At 37.4% G+C, this 22972-nt stretch overlaps 1 protein-coding gene across 2 annotated transcripts in view; it reads left to right on the forward strand.

Moving 5' to 3' along the window:
- The window catches only part of PIP4K2A (phosphatidylinositol-5-phosphate 4-kinase type 2 alpha), a 108219-nt gene that overhangs the window by 64795 nt on the left and 20452 nt on the right, over positions 1-22972 (forward strand). For both annotated transcript variants that reach the window (XM_035317695.1, XM_035317694.1), the window contains exons 4-5: positions 10404-10556; positions 22498-22644. In XM_035317695.1, coding sequence (XP_035173586.1) covers positions 10404-10556; positions 22498-22644 — 300 coding nt within the window. The remainder of the gene's footprint in view (positions 1-10403; positions 10557-22497; positions 22645-22972) is intronic.

Here is a 22972-nt window from a genome sequence, read left to right on the forward strand (position 1 = left end):
AGACTGGACATTAGTAGGTATGACAACTCTACGAATATTTTAACCTCTGGTTTCTCATAGTCTTCCCTAGAGCAAACAATTATTTTGCCTTGCTTTCAGCAGTGTCTATTCAAACTAGAAAAAAAGTAAGTTAGCATGTCTGGGCAACATCAAAAAATAAGCTGATAGGAGCACCCTGAGCAATTACAGAGGCAGCCCTTGAAAATGAGGCATCAAGCCAAGCTTTGCAGGGCTGAAGGAGAAAGGCTCACAGATAAAGATCCCTAATTCTTTCCAAAGCAAGTGCATGCCTTAAACTGGCAGCTCCAGATCCAGACAGTCTAAATAGGGTAACTTGATTTAGGAAAAAAAATCTCGTATTTTATTGATTATGCTCTCATTAGACCAAGTCAAAGAACCCATGACCTTGCTCACAAAGGGATAGCTCAGTGCTAAAAAGAAGAAAAAGTTTGTGTTTCACCTTTCTCCGTAAAAGATTTCCATGTCTTTCACCACAGTAATGACTCCCAGATTGCAATTTGCTTTTGAATGTTCATAGATGTTCAGAATGCGTACATCCACATCGGAATGAGACCATAGAAGGTACTTGATATTTCTGACAGGTGAATCATAGCACCAGAGTGGCTTGTTTTTCTCTTTCGGAGCCTCCATGACATTCACCATAGCTCATTTGAGCCCTGCTTTTGAGCTGACAAGAAATCATAGTGCATTGTTATCTATACATCTGCAAAGGCAAGGGGAGGTCATGCCACTGAGTGTGTTTGTAGGAGATGTTACTGGTCAGGTATACATTGCTACATGCTAGACTTCTTAGACATATGTTGGTGTCAGAGATCAGTGTTTCTTGATAGACTGATAGACAGATTCAACCTGCAGATATAATGGAATGTGCTTTCCAGAAAATTTATCAGCACCGGCTCTAGCAAAAGCAATTTTCCCACCTCCTAACATGACAATTTATATGTTAGGAGAGAAATGTCTTCCTTTAAAGCTATTATTCTAAAGGAAAAAAAAAAAAAAAAAATTACTGTGAAGTATTTTCCATCGTACTGTCCTACTGCAGATATGAATGTGCTCAACAGCAGTGGTAGAATGTGTGGTGCCAACACTCGGAGTAAACCCCAAAGTCTTCCATACCCTTCGTTGTGTGACAAAACCATGCACCGCTGGGTTTGATGCTTCTGGTGTTATAACACCAGTGGTTTCCCTTTCTTCTATGGAAGTAACTGTAAAATACTGTTCTGAACACCTTCCCAAAAGTGGGCTGCCTGTTTCAGATTACAGCTGAAAGCCTTGGAGGCTCTACATCCAGTTGTATGACACTGCTTCTGTTTGATATGCTTCTTAATCAGTAACCCAGGTCTAATTCGTCCACATCAATGATTCCCAAGGTCTTTTAAAAATGAAATGAAAAACGGTTGGGGAAAGCTGCAAGCTTGTCTTTGTAAGAATCTGTGCATGGCTCAGGCAGTGTCACAGAAGAACAGCCAGATCCTGTGTATGTAATTCCCCTAGCAGCAGCGAACCCCTGCCAGGCTTTCCCACTGACCTATGATTTCAGTCATCACAGAGCATCATCTGTGCACTTGTTTTTGCCTATTCGTTCATGCAAAGCTTGCCCAGAGGCGCTCATAAATAGCTTGGGATTTGATCTGATTTGTCTTTGGGGTATGTGGTTGAAATAGTAGGGGAATGTCTTGTGACGCTCATTTTAGCATCCCACGACTTCTGAATGAGATCACAGTACCAGAAGCTGTTGTTTTCCTTTTGTCCAGACGTCTCAAGATGGGAAAGATTTAAGTCAATGAGAAGCTGTTAAGCCAGTCAGTTAGAAAAATTACTGTTCCTCTAAATCTCTCCAAGCTTTATCACCAGAGTTTTCCTATTGCCCTTTTTCTCTTTTTATGAAAAGCTCTGTCGTGATGACAATTTCTATTAGGCTCCCTTTTTAGATTAGTTACATGAAGTATTTGTATTACATCCGACACATAGTTCACACGTTCAAAGTTTCTAAAATATAATCTCGTCTGCTAAAGCAGCAGTTAAAAAACAATGACATTTACATTAGATGTGTAAAAGATTAGAATGAGCTAATTAAATTGACCTTTAAATCTCCCCACCCTCTCAGAGGCCGTGGCTAATCCTTGGCCTCCCACTGTGGAGATAAATATCCTTGCTGTGAACGCTTCAAGCAAAGTGGGCAGAGGAGGAAGAGCCTCACCAGCAGTTCGTCTTTGAAGATGGGGGCACTGCTTTGCCAGTTATAAATACAGCTTGCAATTATGGACAGGGGGGCAAACCCTTCCAGTAATCCAGTGGCAGGGCCTATGGCTCTGCCCTATGTGCTTTCTCACAAAAATTGTTTCATTCAGAGCATATAGCTCCAAACAGCTTTACTTGCCGCTGATTGAAGCAACCAACATCTTTGTAAATCAAGCTTTTTTTGCTATCTTGTGTTGGTATAATTAGCATTATCAATACAGTAATTTCTTAGTTACAGTAGGCTGCTATTTTTATTGACCAATGTGCAAGGCAAAAGGAGACTGAGGATGCCTCTTACAAAGTGTTTGGCTTGACATTTTGTGACTTTATTATTTTCTAAAATGCTTATTATTTGGGGGGAGTTGTAATCAAAAAGTAAAAATTATGTGAATAATAGGTGATTAAATGACAACAATCAAAATTTAATTGTCAATGAGCAATTGACATTTTGTGTAGTGAAAACCTGAAGAAGATGCAAAATCTGTCCAAATGGCAAAGCGTGATAAAGACAAGGATTTCGCACAAAACAACTTGGATCACCTGGCATCCTGAGCCTGTCCAAACGTGATGCCTTTTAATACAGTCAGATGAATAATTATACGGATAAAAGGGAAAGCAGAACTACAGAAGGGAAGGCTGCATTTGAGGAGGTAGTAGCTCTGAAAAGGAACAAAAGGTCAAAGAGGACAAGAATTTAGCACTAGTGTGTGCTCCTGATGAGAAGGAATAACTGCTCCTTTGGGTGGATAAACGGGAGGATGTAAAATAAGACCAGGAAGAACTATAACTTTTTTGAACATCTATTTGTTTTATTCTTGAAGTTAATACTATATATAGTTTTGGTGCTAGTCATCTTTAAAAAAAAAAGCATGTTGACAATTTGGATATAGAAGAAATGCGGAATCAAAGGAATTTAAGAACATAGAGAATGCCTTGTGATGGGAGTGATAAAGCTTGGCCTGCCTCATTTGTAAAAATGAGAATTGAGAAGTAAGTAGCATGTGAGTATACTTGCAGAGAAACAGTTCTAAATACTAGGTAAGTAAGAATGACTGGAACTGAAAATCATTCAAATTCAGAATTAAACTCACCTTTTCAGCAATATAAATGACTAAGTACTGGAACAACTGTACTGGTGAATCTTTGCCTTTTGAAGTTGGAAGATCGAGACTCTTTCTCGAAACTGTGCTTTGACCAAAAGCCAAGTTTGGAGTTCAATTTAAGAGAAGCTGGGTGATAAGAAATGCCTTGTGATGTGTAGCATTTGTGTTGGATTCTAGCTTGTGAAATTCTGCTGAACACTCCAGAGAAGCTCCTCTGAGCTTCAAAGGATTTTGGATCAGGTGCCAAGAGCACATCTAGGAAACACATCTTCCTTAACTAATGCACTTTCACTGTAGTAAGTAAGATAAAATTCTACACTGACAGAGATGGTGAGGGAAGAGAAGGGGTCTATAGTAGAATGAAATGAACTTTTAATTAACTTGTAAAAGAATATGCTATGCTTAGGTGAAATTATGGTATAATTTAGGTGTGCTGAGTAACTTTCTGTATCAAGAACTCTTTGGGAAATGACATACTAGTGGTGCAGCTCTTACTCATTTATTTATATATTCATATATTTAAAGCTGTACTTAGATTATTTCATCAGAAATTAATTCTGTGATATGGGACAAGTTCTTTGTCATTTGTAGCCTGTTAGTACAAAAGACCAGATGAATATTTCTGGTTGCCTGCTATTCAGTGCAATATAGCTGATACTTTTTATATTGATTTATGTAAGGGCAGTGAGACTTTCAGGCAGTTATTTCTCAGAGGGAAACTATCTGGGAGAGAGGGGGAGGTACACAAAAGAGAAATCTATCTGTTAGAGGTATCTCTGAACTTGGCACGCTAAATGTGTCTTCAGTTGTATAAGTAATTACACCAGTAATTTAGCGTAGTCTTTAAATGACCTCATAAAAGTATTCACACTTCAAAAGTACAAAACCTTTCCATTCTCCTGAGACCAAAAGCCAGCAGGCACAAGATTAAAACTTCACAAATTAGAGGTGAATGGGGAATTGGCAGAGCACCGCCACTCAGAGCAGTAGGCTTCAGGAGAGCTGCTAAGTGAAGCTGTTAAGTGGAGCAGGGTACGTGTGGCTGGCAGATGTTGGAGTCGCGAGGGCGAGGACTGAGGCACGCTGAGGCAGAGGCTGAGACAGCTGAGAAAACATGAACGGGGTATACTGTGACCCTGTTTTCTTTGAGTTTTCTGCTCACTGAAGATATAAGAAGGTTATTTTTATTACCTTGTTCTGACTAGTGCTCAGGTATTGTACAGCTACTCCACTGTCTCCTCACGCAGTATGCAAGTGTTAGGTAGCAGCAGTGAGTGATGGTAAAAAGGTTGTTAGGATATCGAACCTGTACCTTTAGAGGATGAAACTCAGGCTTTTTTCCTATGTCTGAAGGTTATCCTCCCTGTTCTCTTTGCTGCTCTTAGATCTAAGTGAGGAGAGGCCCCTTTCCTATCTGCTCATATTCCACTTGGTCTTCCCCTAATTAAGAAGCAGAGCCCGAGGGAACTCAGTCTGACATTAACCATCATCTGTCTCTTCCTGCTTCTCCTTCCCCCTCCCTCCCTCAGCCCTGCTTCTATTTTCCGTTTGGAAAAAGGAGATGCTTAACTTTCTATTCTATTCTATTCTGTTCTGTTCTGTTCTGTTCTGTTCTGTTCTGTTCTGTTCTGCTCTGCTCTGCTCTGCTCTGCTCTGTGCTGCTCTATTTTACTATTACGTCCTCATCTAGATATGTCTTTTGAGGCTAATGTGTAATTTTAAAAGAGAAAATTCCACAAACTTTCCATGCTTTGTGTGGTAGACTGTGCATCTTAGACACCACACGGGGTGTTACTGACATTTCTGTCAGGGATATGTTACCCGTTTCAGCTTTACTAGTGGCTGTGCATGAAAGAGACCTTAGCAGGACCTCCTTGGACACTTTATGTGCTAACTTAGAAGAGACTTTGTATTTTCCGGCAAAGAATCTCTTCCACGTCTAATATATGTAGTATTTATTTGTTAGTATAGTAGAGTAGATTTGTCAGGGTTGAATGGGGTGCAAAATGCTTTGATTTACAATTAACAGTTTGGGGTCAAACAGGTAAATTAGATTCACTTACCTCAGAAGTGGAGGATCTTAGTGTTATAGAACCATAGAATGGTTTGGGTTGGAAGGGACCTTCAAGATCATCTAGTTCCAACCTCCTGCTGTGGGCAGGGACACCTCCCACTAAATCAGGTTGCTCAAAGCCCCATTCAAACTGTTTTCTTTTTTAAGTTATTTTTAAGTAGCCATATTGTGTCCACTTTGCTCATTGATATACTTGCTAATAATGATTTATCAAGTGCAAACCAATTTTTGTGTTTTTTTCTTAAGATTCATTGTTGCGATGATCATGCAACACTGCCATGTATTTTATTGAAGACTGATTTCTAATTGTAAAGGAATATAATCAGAATATTTGAAAGGTAGGATATTTTGCATGGTGCATAGCAGCCTTAGAGGAACTAGAAGGAATTAGAACTTTTCTCTGTACACAGAAGTGAGTGTGAAACATGACAAAAAAAGCTGTCCACAGACAACGCTGAGCCATGCATTATCAGCAGAGGAAGGTGATAATACAATGACTAGTAATGAGCCCAGTATGATGGCATTTGTTTTAATTTTTCATCTTTTTAAAACATACTTATTAATTAAACTTACACAAGTATCAAAAGAAAGCACAGCAATTATCATTGATCTTAAATATCCGTCATTTTCCACCTCCTTTCAGTGTTCAAAGGAGCTGTATTCTGTCTCTGAAGAGAGCATTGTATTGAAAGAGTTATTACAGGAATGGAGAGTTAGTAAAAACAAAATGTCAACAATTTAATTAGAGGGGTTTTCTTATCTTCAACATGTTTAATGTTTAAACATCTGATCTTTAATTTATTATTAGTCAGAGTATTGTGGAGAAGGCAGTCAGGTTACCTGTGCTCGTATATAGTGGTGCTGCTTAGCACAATGTTGTTTGGTTTATTTTAACAAATTAAGTATGTATGTGGTAAAATGATAGTTACATGCATTCTTAATTAAACTTGATATAGATAACTAATAATAAAATAGCCATCTACTCAAAAATAAATGCCTCGCCATTTCTAATCTATTAAAACATTAAGAAGCAGTAAATTGTACGCTAAATAATTATCTACAGATGTATTATATTCTCTTGTTAGAAATGTGTTCGGTATGATAGTTGTATTTGCAAATTAACTTGTCATTACAGTTAGCAATCAGGCGGAATTCATTTCCATTAGAAAAAAACAGCTACTGCAGGAGAAGACAAGAATCAGTGAAAACTAAGTGACTTAATAAGGTTTCATCCAGTTGATTTAGAATATGACTAAATTTATTAATTTCTATTTGAATCTGACTAGTTTTTATTTTTTATGTCTGGCTTGAATTGTAATGAAAGAAGCATGATAAAAGGAATAGTAGATAATTCATTCTCTTATTTTTACGGCCGTCACTCTTTTTCAGTTAGAATTTATTACTGCTTACGCTGTCTGTATTTTTAAATATGTTGAGTACCATATTCCAACAAGAAATATTAAAAAATAATAACACAAAGAAGAGTGAGAATATATATGTGTTGGTTTTGATGGGTTGATACATAAACATATACTGCATATTCCTGGTTAATAATGATAAGAAAGGAGGTTCTGTCTGCAGGAACACTGTACCTGAAAAGGAGGAAGAACTATTTTAAGGCCTAACACTTGGAAGAGTGCAATTAGTGCTTGTGAAGACCAAAGGGAACAGATTCAAAAGGAGTGAATCATTATAGGAATAGCAGTGAGGTGGTTTGTAGTAAAAATGGTTTATTTTTGTCCCATTCTGGGCACAGAATTTTTGACTGAGCTTCAGCAGTTGAAAAGTCCAGAGAAGCAGCATCTTCTGTGGGCTGCATCTCAGCCGTGACATTACCAGCAGTACTGAGATTCAGAGAGGCTTTTGGAAGCAGGGTGCTTTCACATGTAATAAAAACACTCATTTTTTTCAGTCATATTGAGTGCTCCCAGATCTTTATTTCACTCAAATCTGACATGCCTTTTGGTGAAGAATGTTGGAATATTCCTTAAGAGTACCTGAAATTTCGGACAATAATGCTAGTCCATGGCATCCTTATTGTCTTCCCTCTTTCCCCCCTCCTTCTGAGGTTCCTTGGCAGACTGGCAGGTATACTCTTTTGCAACTTTTTATAGCAAAACAACTTAAGGCTCCCCCTAGGTTAATTGCTTTCAAGATTTATACCACATGGTTTACAGTTTAAAGGGTAGGATTCTCTGGGAGCAATATGTTCAGAAAACTGTGGTTACTGACAAGTAGTTTAGCTTTATTGCAACAGTTAACCTCAGAATAATGCACCTTTTTCTTCTGGGAACAATAACAAATAATTACCCAGTAGCCTTTATTATTGCTAACTGAGTTATAGCCTAATAATTTAGCAGTAGTTCAATTCATTATATATGCTGATGATTACCCATGCTTTAGCTTTTTTCAGAACTAAGAATAATTATTATGTTTCATTATATTTTCCAGAGCTGGTGATGAAAGTAACTGGATTTGCATAGTATTTGAAAAAAAATCTATTATCAGTTTGTCATTTAAAACAATTAAATATAAGCCCTGGAAAAAAAACAACTTCTGACTCCAGAACATAGAAGGTTTCAACAGAGGGTGGTTTCTAAGACTAACTAAATTTATAATTTAATTTTAAAATTAATGGAGTACTGATAACAAGTGTAGGATTAAGAAAATTCAGTCAGTTTATGGTGCGTGTTCTTTTGAGCAGACATTGTACATAAAAACATTTCAGTGATGGAGTGGTGGGAAATGAATTTGAATAAGCAACATCTGAAAGCAGGTATGGAAAACTACAATAATGCTTAAATTCCTATATCTAGTATCTTCAGTGTATCAGGGCTTGCATCTGCTAAAATTGGCTATCAAAGGCCAGTGCAGAGCAGGAACTGAGTCTTCAGGGGTTGTCCCAAAAGCTCTGTTCAGTCTAGATAGATTATTTATAATAAGCATTAGGGAAGCATTCACATACTTTTTTTTCTTTAGTGGACAGAGAGGATTGCAGAGGAAAGCATCACGTTTTGTCACATATATTAGTAATGACTAATTCATTGAGCAAGTCTAGAAGTGTACAGGGAGAAGTGTGCAAAGATTTGTTTCTCCTACATGTCATAACGAAGCTTTTCATTTTCATAAGGCCTCATAGAGCTGTGTGCTTTTAGGTGATTTAGTGTTATTCCTACTACTCCGGAGTATTTCAGTTGAACAGAGTAAGCTTGTGGGAAAATATTCTTACCTCATGTTAAATTGATTTAAGAAAGCATCCCACATTTGGGACAGGATAAATATTCTGAAGGCCTATTGAGTCCAATGGGTTTCCTGTACACAATTAGAAATACGGAGTTGTAATTGCATGTGTTCAAGTGCCTACTTAAATTAGGGCTATATAGTTGCCCTCATCTCTACTACTTAATAATAATTGACACCTATACTGACCTGCTGGCACCGTGGTTGGACACTTCTGCATGTGCAGCTCCTGCTGAAGCTTCTAGAGCTCGCCATCGCAGATCCCTGCATTGCTGGAATGAAAGCATAAGCACATCTTCCTCAATGGTAAACCTTCAAAATAAGGCTTAGCTCCTATAAAAGAACCTCTGGTGGTTTGGGTACCAGGTTGTGATAGAGAGAGACTATTTGTAATTACTTTGTAAGTATTTTGTGGCTTGATTCGCGAGGCCTCATCAAACCCCAAGAACATGTTGTGTTCTGTAGCTGCTGGAATTGAAATTTTGATATTTAGGAATCCGCAAAATCTGTTGCAAAGTTTCCACTTAGATACAAAATTTAATTACATCTTCTTTGTGCGAAATGGCTTTTCTTCTTGGAGGGAAAACGTTATTCCATCTGAGTGTGGAAGGGGGGAAGTGTGTTTCAATTTAGCAACAGCTGTTGGTGCAGTGTGGTACAATGAGAAATGATAGCAGGAAGTGGATTTTCCTTTTACCAGGAGTGATGTATTAAATATCACTCCTGGGCTTACTGCAAGTACATTGCATAAGCATAGAAATTCTACAGTCCCTGACTATATTCCAGCAGGCTGTAATTAACTTATTTAATCTTTACAGAGTATGTACTGTGTTTATGGAAATACATGTAGGGTGTAAGCATGTGTTTTCTCATGGCTGTGCTGCTGCTCTTACTACTTATTTTTTAAAATGCTGTGATTCAATTATGTAACAATTGGCTTAACACTTGGTGGTAAAGAAAGATGAGCCAAAAGCAAGTTTTTTTATTTTGTCTAACTTATTTTTAGTTTTTAATTATAAAAATTCTGAATACTGCTTACTTTATGGAAAAAAAAAAAAAAAAAAAAAAAAAACAGCAGCTTTTGCTACTGTTGGAGTGTTGGAGCACAGGTAGTCTCAAGCTTCAGTCTAAAAATGGTCTCTAACCCCTAGCAGGCTTTTCTTTTGACTGCTGTACGGTCCTTAACTGATCTTCCCCTCCTGAGCCTGTGGGAAGATGGATGTGTCTATTGTGCCAAAAGAAGAACTATACAATAATATCACTTGCTTAATACTAGATAGGAAATCATTGGAATAGCTCTGGTACTAGGACTCAGAAATCTAACTCTTGTTATGGACCATATCACACCGGCTCAAGAACAGGTCCTGCTCGGTTGTAAGATAATGTTGTTATTAGGGATGAATCCTCTATCTATACTTATTATGGTGTAGTACAGTGGTTCTTTTGGATTTTAAGGACTATATGTTTTCTTCCCAAATGTTGATAACATGTACATAACAAAGGGCAGTAAATTTTCATTGACTTTTAAATTGGTGATGGTCAATTTATTTCCCCAAATGCTCTTTTGTTCTCAAAATATTTTTAAAATGATTTGTCAAGGTAATGCAATATAATCACATGCTTTGTCAAATTCAGCTTGATTTTAAAATAAATATTTTATATTTGTTTTAATTAAACCTTGCATATTTTTGTCTGATGATGTGCGTTTTTTAATCAATTGACAGAACTCATTGACAAGAAGCGCACCGCTTGCCAATGATTCCCAAGCACGCAGTGGTGCCCGGTTTCATACATCCTATGACAAAAGATATATCATCAAAACTATAACAAGTGAAGATGTAGCAGAAATGCACAACATACTGAAGAAATACCATCAGGTAATATGCTATTTATTGTCAGGGTGTGGGATCTCTTCTTATATATTAAAATGCCAATCTTTTTTTTAGAGTGTTAAAAGTTTTAAATGAGTAAGCTCCTTTTCCTTACTAGGAAGATGCTCTTTGCATTCCAGTCTTGAAGCTACTTTATTCTGGGCTAGCTTGGAAGTCTCTGTGTACAAGTGTATGAATGCTGCAGATGACCTCTTTCTTCCTGGTCTAATCACTGAATGTGTTTCACTAACACCAGATGTCAAATAATAAATGTTGTATTGTATGAAAAAAAAATTAATGGTATAATTAATGTAAAATTCTTGCTATTAAAAAACACAAGTTTTGCCAATGTGTGTTTCTATAAATTTCTTCAAAGTGAGGAGATCCCTCAAATCAACACTGGCAGTTTTAATACTGTGCCAGTGTATGATTTTTGTGGATGGTACAGAAGGGAGCAGAACTTGGGAAATAGAAGACTTAATAAAAACCAGTGCTAACTTTCTTAGTCCCAGATCTGTTTGAATAAACTCGAAAGCTGAATAAACCAGGAAAGACGCTAAAAATCATATAAACTATGATACCCAAAAGGAGTTGTGTTTTTTCCCTTCTTTCCACTTTCCTGCTCACTTTTGTGGGTTGGGATTCCAGGTAAAGACTTAAGGACAAACATTTTTTTTGTTTTGTCTTGTCTTGTCTTGTGATGTTCACTCATTTTCTGATAGTTTCATCAACTATTATAGAAATCACAAACTCTATTTTGAATGCAACACTGAGTGAATATAAAGTACCCAGCTTGACTATTTTTTTATAGTTACTTGGGTAAAATCAATTTTAAAGCCATCTTTTGAGGAAAAAGAGAGACAAAGGAATGATTTTGGGGTGCTAGAAATTGAAGGAATTGCCAGCCAGCCTTGCAGTGCTTCTTCCATCTGCTTCCCTCTCCACTTTTGTTGTGGTTAAGTAAGATCTGTGAGTCCCATTCAAGCCCAGAGTGGCTGTGAAGCCTTCAGTGAGATAGATGTTAACTCCTTCCTCTCTGCATGCTGTTACTCTGTTTAAATAAAATGTAAGACCAGCATGTATTTATTTAAACAGACAAATATTGTACCTATCAAAAATCTTCATAAGACCATCTTTTAATTACAATTTTACTAACAAGAAATGTGAACTATTATTTAATTGTAATTTTGGGGTTATCATCTATTAGAATGTTCAAAGTTAGAATTTCAGCTTTAATTGAAAACATTTTTTCATTTGTGAAGCAGTGTGGGAAAATTAAAAGTTTTAGTCCATTTCTTGTTTGCAGTTAGTAACTAATATTAATAATCCAGATTTTTGAGACCATTAATCCGTCATATTGCTTTTCAAAACAGTCACATCCTTTCAAGAGTGTGTCCATGAAGACAGTGCTAACATGAATTAACCATTATTGTAATCTTTATTCATTAATGCTTTCAAAACATCAGGATTCATAATAGGCTAGGTTGCAAGTAATGATGATTTGCAAGTTATCTGTACCAGGCATCTGATTTGATTTTCTACTGGCAATCGTCCATATATAAATGGAAGCATGCGCTTATGTAGTATTAATAACATTTTATACAACATTATGTAAGTATCTTAAATACCTTGAGCCTGAAAGCTTTCAGTGTTGCCTCCAAAAGATTCATAAAGATACAACTGTTATCTCTTTTTGTCTCAGAACTTGAGAGCACTTTACAAATGCCAAGAAACTCAAGTACAGAGGCAATTTAATAATTGGACTTTTAATGAAATAAATTAATTTCAGTGTCTTCAGTAATGTGCTGTTAAAAGAACAAAATTGTTCTAATTAATTAAAGAAAATCTAAATTAAATCCCACTGACTCTGGCGGGGTGACTGATACCATGTCCTGTGTTTTGCTGCTGGTAATTACAAGCTCGCTATCATTAGGTACAGCAGCTTGTCCCCTCATTTCTCTAGATATTTTTCAGACAAGGGAAGTATAACGTAGCATGCTTGACAAAATCCAGAGAACCCATTGTCCTGGTGAGCAGGTCTTTAAATAGTTGTGACTGACCAAGTCATCCCACACAGGTTGGCCTTAGGCTGCCTCTGTACTAGCAAACCAGTTATTAGGCCACTTACTATTCCTACTTTGGAGTTTGAACATGGCCATCCTGTTTTAGGGAAGGATTTCGTTGTTTGGATGCAAGTTCTTCCATCCCAGCTAGAATCGATTCCAGAGCGCAGTCCATGGGCTGTCTACTTCTCACAGGGATGGATGGATGTACTGAAGGTTCTGTCAGATGGCTTCGTTGCAGTAGTGCAGGGCTCTTCACGTACTGCACTGCTACCCTTGTGGAAAGCCTTGTCAATAAAACAAGTTCTTTTGAGCTCCGTTTTATTTTAGCATACTCTATTCTGCCAAGAGAGTAAATACATAAATAGATATATATACATATATTACATACTGACTTACATGCTTAACTTACTGCTCAGTATCTTCCTGAATTGTAATCATTGCTACAGCTGAAGAGACTAATTGTAATTGCACCCAGAAGTATCGCATTTTTAGGGAAAAGTCTGCTTGTTAGCTTTCTTCCATTTTCAGTTCACTGATTGCCGGCAGCACTCACCACTTATGTGAAAATTTCTGACCCAGTTTGCTCCACAGCCCAAGTGTGATGTGGTATGGCCTCACACGAGCCCCTGTGCCAGGTGGCTCTCGGAGCAGAGCTGTGTTTGGAAGGCTCAGTCTTCCTAGGGGAGGAGCATGCAGACATGTTGAGACCCAGTTATGTAGTGCAGGGATTCTCCTGGGAGAGAAAATAATCTTTCTCAGGTGCGTGAAGACCAGGGAGGTGATTCATGTGAATTTCATGATTCACGTGAATTTCATGATTCATGGGAATGTTTCCCACATTCCCAAGTCTCCTGTATTACTTTAGTACCTCCAAGGGACCTGACATTAGGTCATCTGTCCGTTATGAACAGTAACTTTTAAATGCTTTGCGTTTTGCACCCTCTTCCACCTGTCCAGGAAGGCAGTAATTATTTTCCAGTTACTTCTGACATGATTATGATTGAAATGCATACCATTTGTGACAGATCATCTCTTCCCTATCTCTTTCTTAGTCCTTTTTTTTTCCACCTCTGTGGAATCACTTCAGGTTTCTTCCACAGGTTGAAACTCTGAATGAGTTTCATGTAAACCATAATATTTACTCACCTGTTTTCTTACTCCTGCTAACAGCTCCAAGCTGACAGAATCGTTCTAGGCCTTGGAAGTAACTCCCTCCTTGCTTAGAACTAAATAAGCCTTAACAAATGGTTTCCAAGGCTTCCTGAACTTCTGAAAAATAAATACAATTGGGTAGCTATCTTGAACCAAAGAGGACTAGGGAGTGGATTATGTCAAGATAAGTCAAGAGATGTGAGAGTCTGTAATATGTTCTTCATTCATCTAAATAGTCGTTATCCCCGCCACTTACAAAATAGCTGTCATTCCACTTGCACCTTTTTGAATTACCGAGCTACCAAAGAGGTATCTGGGAGATAGTGGGGTCAGCAGAGAAGTGCAGCAGGGCAGTTTTCCCATGAACATCTCTGAAATCCACCTCCAGCTAACAGTGATTTTTTTATATCACCAAAAGTTCAAAGACAGACATGTAGACTGCCACTATCAAGTGTAGAATGCCTGGTTTTTAATGAATCAGAATTATAAAAGACACGACTGGACAACTTAGAGAAATTGAGCTATTTCCATGAAACAGAATGGCTAGTAACTTGTTAAAAGTGAAAATAAAATATGTGAGTTTGACTGAGTTAACAGCTTTCTCCTTTCTGGGTAGAGGCTCTAATGCAGTGTAGGGTGGTGTTTTTCAAAAGTAGTCAGGTTAGATGCCTCCCAAGTTACAGCATTACTACTACTGTTATTTAAATTTTAAAATAATAATAATAATAATAATAAAAAACTTTAAAAATATTAAAAATGAAATGATTGAATTCCAAGCCTAAGGCTACATACTAGAAATAGGTAAATAACTAAAACTGAACCAGGCTTGAATGGGTATCAGGAGAAGTTACTATAGAAACGGCATATAAGTCTATATGGCAAATCCAAATTAAAACTGTTGAATTGTAAATAGTAGTTCTTACAATTTTAAATTACAGTTACAATCCAGAATTGTGAGTTGCATTTATACGTTTACCCCATCTGACATGATGCCTATTTTTCTGTTAGTGGCAGTCAGGCCTACAACCTCAGACAGATGGTGAACACTTCAGTCTAAACACTCACTGTCTACTCATCAGATGAGACTGATGCTTTCAGCACTGAGTAAGAACACTAGAGCTCATTATTTTTTTTTCTTGTAAATCTGAATAAAGAAAATACATAGGAAAAAATAAACAACTTAGCCCACCACCTCTGGCCTAAACAAATAGGGGGATTAAAGCCTTTCTTCATGCTTGAAGTTGCAAAAGATGTTGACATTTATAACAAGTGTAAAGTCCAGGTCCAGCTTTTCCATCTACATTTAAAAACCAAGTGGCCTAGACTGTGAACCAGCTAGATTTCTAAGCACTATGGTAAATGTGGACATGCATCATATGTTAAGTTCTTCTGCTGTGCATTTCCTTGCTAGTCAGTTTTTAACTATTGTAGTATTTTCTGATACATAGTGTGAAATAATGCTTTTAGTCATATTTAGTTTAGGCTGCTTAAAATATTGGTATAATATAAGTTATTAGTAAAACTCTCCTAGCTGCTCTTCAGGCACTATTTCAGCTGAACATCATTTACCTGTCAAGTATGCTAGAACCATTGTAATATGGTCAAGTGGGTCAGTCTTTGACATACTGTGTGGGCCTTATTTAGTGGTTCAACAACTTAAAATTATGTAAGTTAATCAAGCATGTAAATGTTAAATACTTATATAGTTTTTTAGGGACAAAAACAAATATTAATTTGAAGTGCCTTCAAACCTAGTGATGTTTTGTTTAAAACCTATGCTCCAAAAGCACAGATCAGAAAACTGGAGTTTGGCCTACAGCTCCTTTTGTCACCGTTAAAGGAGAGCTCAGCAAAGTCTGCTGTGCTAAGTGCATTGCCAGGATTTCAACCTGTGTATAAGAACAGGTATACCCTGTGTCTTTGATAAAGAAAAAAATTAATTTCAGCACACATTCGAGCTATGTTTATATGTTTCCTTTGGATTTATTGCCCTGTGCAAAAAAATTATCAAGTCATTCATGTAAAATACAGAATATGCTACTGTAGATATTTTATAAACTACAAATATTTTCAAGGACAATCAGTGCCAGATGAACAAAATTCTGTAGAAAGATGTTGTTTCTGAACTGTCTGAATCAAGACATGCTGTCCTTCCCAGCAAGCTAGATCAGCTGTAAAGATTAAATTGGTGTAAATCAATGTCCTCCACGAGAATAGATGAAGGACAGGATGGATATTTTTAAAAATAAAATGAAAACAACTTGAGTTGTTTCTCATAAAAAACAACGCCTTTTCCACGCCTTTTTTCATTAAAATGGACTTCAGAAGGGATGCACTATTCCTCACTGCTGACAACCAGGTGATTTAACTGTTTTTTGCAAGGAAAAAGAAATTGAGAAGCCATCTCAAACCAAGTGAACAAGAGGGCATTGTTAGCATACAATCTTTAGAGTATAAAACTAATCACGAGTATGGGTATCCTTCAGGTTTTCCATAGCTGGCTGCTGACTGCATGTTCTCTTCCTTGCACAGGTAATTGCATGCAGAACCGATACCTATTGCACTGCCTGCCTGTTTCTATGGCAACCTGCAGAAGTGAATAGTAGATGCAGCACACTGGTAAAGGAGAGAAAGTGCCCGATTACTGGAGGCAGGGAGCAGGGGAGTGATCTGGAAGTGAATTAAAAGAAAGGGGAGGATGGAAAGAGCTAAAAGGGAAAGACAACAGCATAAAGGAGAAAACAAAAGCAGGAAAAATACAACCTTAACTTTTGCAGAGGAAAAAATGTGAAAGAAACAGGAAAAAATTGAAAGGAAAAATCGTAGACAGTAATGTGAAAAATGGGGAAAATGTACCAAGAGTGCATGGTTCAGGGCTCACAAATCGAGGAATAGTGCAAGGTTATTGAGTGGGAGGTAGGTGAAAATATGATAATCATATATAGATGGAGAATCATTACCGCAGGCTAAAAGCAGTTTTGTCATGGAAGTGGTGACAACCTAGGCTGGGGAATATCCCAGAAAAGTGGGTAGGGACCAAGTGTTTAGTAATTTGTGCTGAGGTAACAGCGTTAGCAAGCCAGTAGCTTGCTAAGGCAGAGCTAAGTTTAAGTTTGTGTCATCCTCCATCCATGTCATTACTTGCATGGGTTGTCAATGGCTAGGGTTTTCTTTTTCCTCCCTTTTTCTTCCTGAGTTACATCTGTATGTATGACAAAAAGAATGGGAAGAGTCATTAAAAAGGCAAAGCAAGGCAATTTAATGTGCTATTATTTAAATGCAAACCTTCATGAAGCAGGATACGTTCCATCTAACGGTGACCCGGACTCTGTATGTCCCCCCCAGTGTAGTAAGAGGGTAAGATTTATGGGAGTTTTGTTTAAAAGCATGCTTTGGAAAAGACGTTCTGCTAGCTCCTGGTGTGAATCAAGAGGCTGCATAGAACATGGCCTTCTGCCCTGTGACACGATAACCATCTTACAAAGCAGTTTTGATACAAAAAAAAACAGGAGAAGCATAAAAAATAGAGATCGGAATAGAAATGTTCTCATCCAAACAGACTACATTTCACCTCCATCACTGGGCACACTGTTTCCTATAATAGAAGTGACCACAAAGATAAGAAACTTGTTAGCATGAGCATTAGATGGAATTCAACCTTTGCAAATGGGCCAGACCACCATGGACTGGAATTGTTACTGAAAAGCACCTCACTGAAAGACGGGATATTTCATAGGTAGATATCCCATCTTTCAGTGAGGTGTTTCAACTGTCTCTGTTGAGGCCTGCATTTCACCAGCAGCTGTTCCTTGTATATTCAGTATATTTGGTATTCTGCTCTTGATGCTGTGCAGAGCACTTTCAGAAGAGACCAGCAATTGACTCGTTTGATTGTAGCATTATCAAGACTAATGTTCCTGGTAGCGGATATGCAGCCTAGATAATCACAGGTGTTGGTCACGTTCAGATTACGTTGCACTTGGCAGTAAATTAAACTCAGGGCCGAGTCTGAATCAACATGAAATACAAGGCTGTGAATCACAGGGCTTGTATGCTAAAAACTTGTTTATTTATTGAACACTTCCTGAAATAAAATTACTTTCTTAAATAATTTACTAGAGTAAAACAAGTTTATATATCTTGAAAATCTACTTCTAATGTTGTTATAACTTCCTGTTGTGTGTTGTAATTCAGCTAATTGATTCTTTCAGTGGGTCATATATATACTGAATGGATATGTTTCTGTGAAATTAGTAGGGTTGAAGTAAATGGCAATAATCTGAGTATTCTGAAACTTGATATAACTCTTTGGACAACTCTTCAACCTCCTTTCTGAGAGCTGATCCCACCTGCAGATGCATGTACACACAACATATTGCTGGAAGGTGTTTTCTGATTGTGGGCAAGAGGACGTGAAAGTTGAGCCCAAAAACGGAGTATTGTCTTTCAGTGTCCAAAAGATTTGTAAATAGTTATATATTGCTTGCCATCCAAATCAATTAATGAAAGTGACCTAGTGAATTTATAGACCTGTTGTCTAAGCAGTTGATAATTCAAGCACAGTGTTCCCTTAATCAAGTTGTGGGAAATCTTGAAGATAATACATAAAGGGGTAACAGAGAATGAGCATGTTGTATGTTTCTGAATTAACGTTTCCAAATAGCTACCTGTCAGAAATAGCAATGTTGAGTTTTCACATAAGAAATGAGATAGATCTTCACTGATCCTCACAGGAGTTAGTCCTCACTGATGTCAAGCTCATTCCCCAGATTATTTTCAAGGAGAAGAGGAGAAATAGCAAAAACAGGAATTTTACTCTATATTTTTTTTAAAAGAGCCAAAAATGGCATAGTATGTTTGCCAATACAATTATGTGCACCATGTTATCTTTTAGTCTTCCTGATCGCTTGCTAGCATTACCAAGGGGAAGTAAGAAGCTAAGAGTCATATTTTTCGTGTAAAATGAGATAGGATAAGTTCTGTTCTTATTAAGGAATTTTGAGGCTGTATTTATACAAAGAATAATGAGGATATAAGGTCATAAAGAATTTCTTACTCATTTTCAGCTTTAAGCATGGGATTCAAGAGAGCTCAGAAAATTACATATTTAAAAACTATATGCTGCACAGCTGATAAAATGTGTCAACATGCTGATCATACTTTATTTTGTTAATGGTAATATTGTCCTCATGCTGTGCAGAAAAATGAAAATTGTCTGAATTAATAAGAAAAATGATAGGGTGTTTATTGTAACACTCTTTAAAAAATTGATTTTGTTACTACATAGAAGGACTTGTAAATGTATTAGCTAAGTGTTATAGAATTATTTAGCAAAGGTGCTTGATAGAATTGTTTTAATGTTCTTTTTGGAAAGAATTAACAAAAACAAGTGAAGGTCTTTTCTTTCACTGAAATTTAGCAGTCCTGTTAAGCATGTACTGGCTTATTTTCTAGGCTCACTTTTATTCCAGCTGTGAGTGGGAAACTTCAGGAAATCATTCCTAAAAAGCACCTTGGGGTGACTAAATTGCTACTTCATTTATATCAAGATGGACAAATTGAAAATCTACCAACCACAGTCACCAGTGCAAGTCCTGCTGGACTCCCACCCAAACAGATGACACGTTTTGCCTCCTCTGTGATGCAGATATGGGGGATTGATAGTTTCAAAGGTAGGAAGTTCGAGACCAACCTTGTAGATTCTGGAAGCGAGCAGCATCCCTCCCTCTTTCCTTTGTCTCCCCGTCAGGATAAGAAATGCTGTTATGGAAAGCACTGAAATAATTTTAGGGGCTTTTCTTTAACTTGCAGTGGCACAAGTCTGCACAATCATCAGCAAGCAGGAAGCAATGGTTGCAGTACCTGGTCTGCTTTGGGAAGGAAGTTCTCCTAGCAGTCTGCAGTCATACAGCCAAGTCCCTTTTTATCAGATGTCCAGTGCTCCATGCTAGTGACATGGGCTTTTCAGAAGACATGTTAGCAAAACATTAAAATGGAACAACCACGTTAGCAAATGACTGACTCCAACTTTCAAACAGGATTTAAGCTACTCTCATTAGCTGCCTCTTCCCATGGCACATAACACAGAACAGTTCGGGAGATGGCTGTATACTGCCAACCAAAGGGTTTGTTCTATGCTGTTACGCTGCGTATTTTTTATGTGTTTTGTCTTAATGGCATTCCTGTTTTACAGATGGGGACTCTCAGGACCAGAAAGGTTAAAAGCAGAGAGTTGGCAATAGCTGGGGTTGAAGAGATGATTTAAATGTGTCAAAACTGTGCCCTGGCAGCTGGAGAAAGGGCAACAGGGGAGACAGGGATCAGCCTGGTACTTGACATGCCCCGGTCCGTTTGTTCGAGAGGCACAAACTCACTGTTTCCTCTGCATCTCAGTTCCCCATCTGGAAAACTGGAGTAATAGTGTTTCTTTTACAGCATGGGAACTCAAACTTGCTAAGTAAGAGCTGTAGTATTAGAAATGGATGGATCCTTTATGCAGTTGAGTGGCCTGAAATTCTGTGGCACTAAGCTCTGCATGGATGCTAGATTTGTCGCAGGAACTAAAGATCTTATAGAAGGAATCATCCAGTGAATGTTGTTGTGAGAACAATCCTTCCCACCTTCTAAAGCATTAGAAAGACTTTTGCCTTTAGAATATATGCCATGTACTTGATGTTTGTAACAGCATAACCAATGCAGCCTGAATAACAGGAATTACTGTCTTAAATAGGTTTTCTGTAACATTAGCGTTAATAGTTGTGATTTCACTTTATGATCAGATCTTTAGGAGAAATTGCTGACAGTCAAAATGAGCTATGTGTCCTGGAACACGTTGTAACTGCTTTGTGAGGTTGATAACAGTCCTGTGACCAAAAAGCCTTTAATTCAACTACTTCGCTTCCGCATCTGGTAAAAACAGAAGCGCTTCTCAGATGCAAAGCGATCAATCTTTGTGCACTCCTCAGTACTGAAATTGCCTTTGTAGCCTTTTAACTGCCAAGCTGCTTACATTTTTGGGGATATGTCTTTCCTTACTGAGGTTCTGATTTGCTTTCACTGAGACTCTTCTGTGGGTTAGGGTGTTCTGCCCATTCATAGGCAGTTTGAGCTTAAAATGCTAGACTGGAGCATGTGTGGCATCAGTGTGGTGGTGTAACCTCCAGTAAAGCTGCAGGGCAGACAGGAAATGTCACAGCCTAAACTGTTCTAGCCTCAAGGGCTTGTGTGTCAGAGATATTAGCCAAAATTTTGTTCAATACACCACCAACAGCTTCAAGCTTTCTCATCCATTCACTTTGGTTCATGCCAGGTAGGATTGTTTTCAGGACTCTTAAATCTTTCTTAAAAGCCATTTTTGATTTTGTCATTTAAAAAATGAAAGTCTGTATCTGGCATGCACAGATTCCAGTGTAAAGTTAGTGAGAGATATTCCTTAAAACTAGCACAGCCCAAAATTACAGTCAGTTAAATTACAAAAAATTACATCTTCACAGTTCCAAGAGCTCTGTTACATAATTTGTCATCAAGCAAAATATCTTTGTTAAACAATTCAAATCGCTTATTCTGTCAATTTGTTCTGAAGTCTCTTGTGTTTTAGAGCAATGTGTTTCTAATAACCAGGTCACTTTGGCACAAAAGAAACAGAGGTTTCACTGTTCAACAAACATTTAAAATCTGGTGTGCTTTGAAAGCTGACTGGTGGTTAGTTTTCTTGCTCCCTATTAAGGAAATTATTTTTTAAATTTTCTCCAAGTTCCTCTGTTCAAGCCTTGGTAATAACAGAAAGAACAAAGCTGTTGATTGCTTTTCTGTTCTGCATCATTGTGACTTAACAGAGTGGATGTATGCAAGTTGGTTTTAGGATTAATGTAGTATGGACATTCCTACTGTAGGAATAAATATTCATCCTTAAATAGTTCTCATCATCAATGTAGTCTGTACTTTTTCTGCTTCCTCCAGTGGTTGTTCAATAGTACTGTGAACTATTATTTGTAAGGCAGGTGATTTAAATAAATATCTATCTATATATATATATAAAGCCTGGCTTCAGGTACAGGTGACCAAACTTTCCAGTGTTGGTAGGACATCTGTGTTTCAATGGCAACCTAAAGGGCATGAAATGATTCTTAAATAAATGAATAAATAAAATACCGAGATCTTGCATTTCTCTGCTCAACTCTATTGACTCTGAAATGCAGCCATCACATGGAAACTGGCAGATAGCTGCTGATGATACACCTTGCAGGTGACAGCACCGTAATGGGCCATCATAATAAACAAATACTGAGAACAGAGAAACGTGCAAATTAAATAAGGGACAACAGAGTACAAAATACAGCATTGTGATGTTCGAAAAGTATTTCTGTTTCGTGATGTCACTACCAGATATGCTATCTGCATTAGGTGCACTTTTGGACCTTAAAAGTGGAGAGGTCTGCCACACGGAGTCTGCTCTTTCAGTAACATCATCTGTAAAAGTTGAGAGTTAACAAGTTTAACTTGTAACTTGCAGTTCAAGTTTTTATTTTTTAAACACTGGCTTAAAAGCAGGATAGCCTCCTGCTGAGTATTTGTTTCTGGCATGATTTTTCCAAGGTTTGTCTCCACACAAGTATGTATTCAGTAAATAGATATGTTCTTTCTCATTGTTTCATCTTTGAAAATGTGTAAATATATATTTATATAAAGTATATCCATCCTCATTCCTGTTTTTTATTTTGCTTCTGCAGTTTATTGTGGAGTGTCATGGGAATACACTTCTTCCCCAGTTTTTGGGCATGTACCGGCTCACTGTCGATGGAGTTGAAATATATATGATTGTTACAAGAAATGTGTTCAGCCATCGTTTATCTGTTTATAGAAAATATGATCTAAAGGTGAGAAATAACTGCTGATAATATAACTGACAAAGTATCTGAAAACCTTTAATATAAATACTATATTCTGCTGATGCTTGAAGATTGCTCAAAATTATAATTAATTTTAAACTGTGTTATGTTGCAACCAGCGTTTGCTGGTTTACTTCTGTATCTAAGTTTAGAAAAGCTGAAAAATGATTGTATAGAAATTGTACTGTGCCTGTTTTACATGGAGCAATTTAACCAAATATGTTTGTTAAATATAACTAAATGTCTCAGGGTAAAACACTTCACACAAGTAAAATAATAATTCTTCTTACTATAGGCTTTTATCATCATTATGGAA

Source organism: Oxyura jamaicensis, chromosome 2, assembly GCF_011077185.1.
Source record: "Oxyura jamaicensis isolate SHBP4307 breed ruddy duck chromosome 2, BPBGC_Ojam_1.0, whole genome shotgun sequence".
Classification (NCBI taxonomy): Eukaryota; Metazoa; Chordata; class Aves; order Anseriformes; family Anatidae; genus Oxyura; species Oxyura jamaicensis.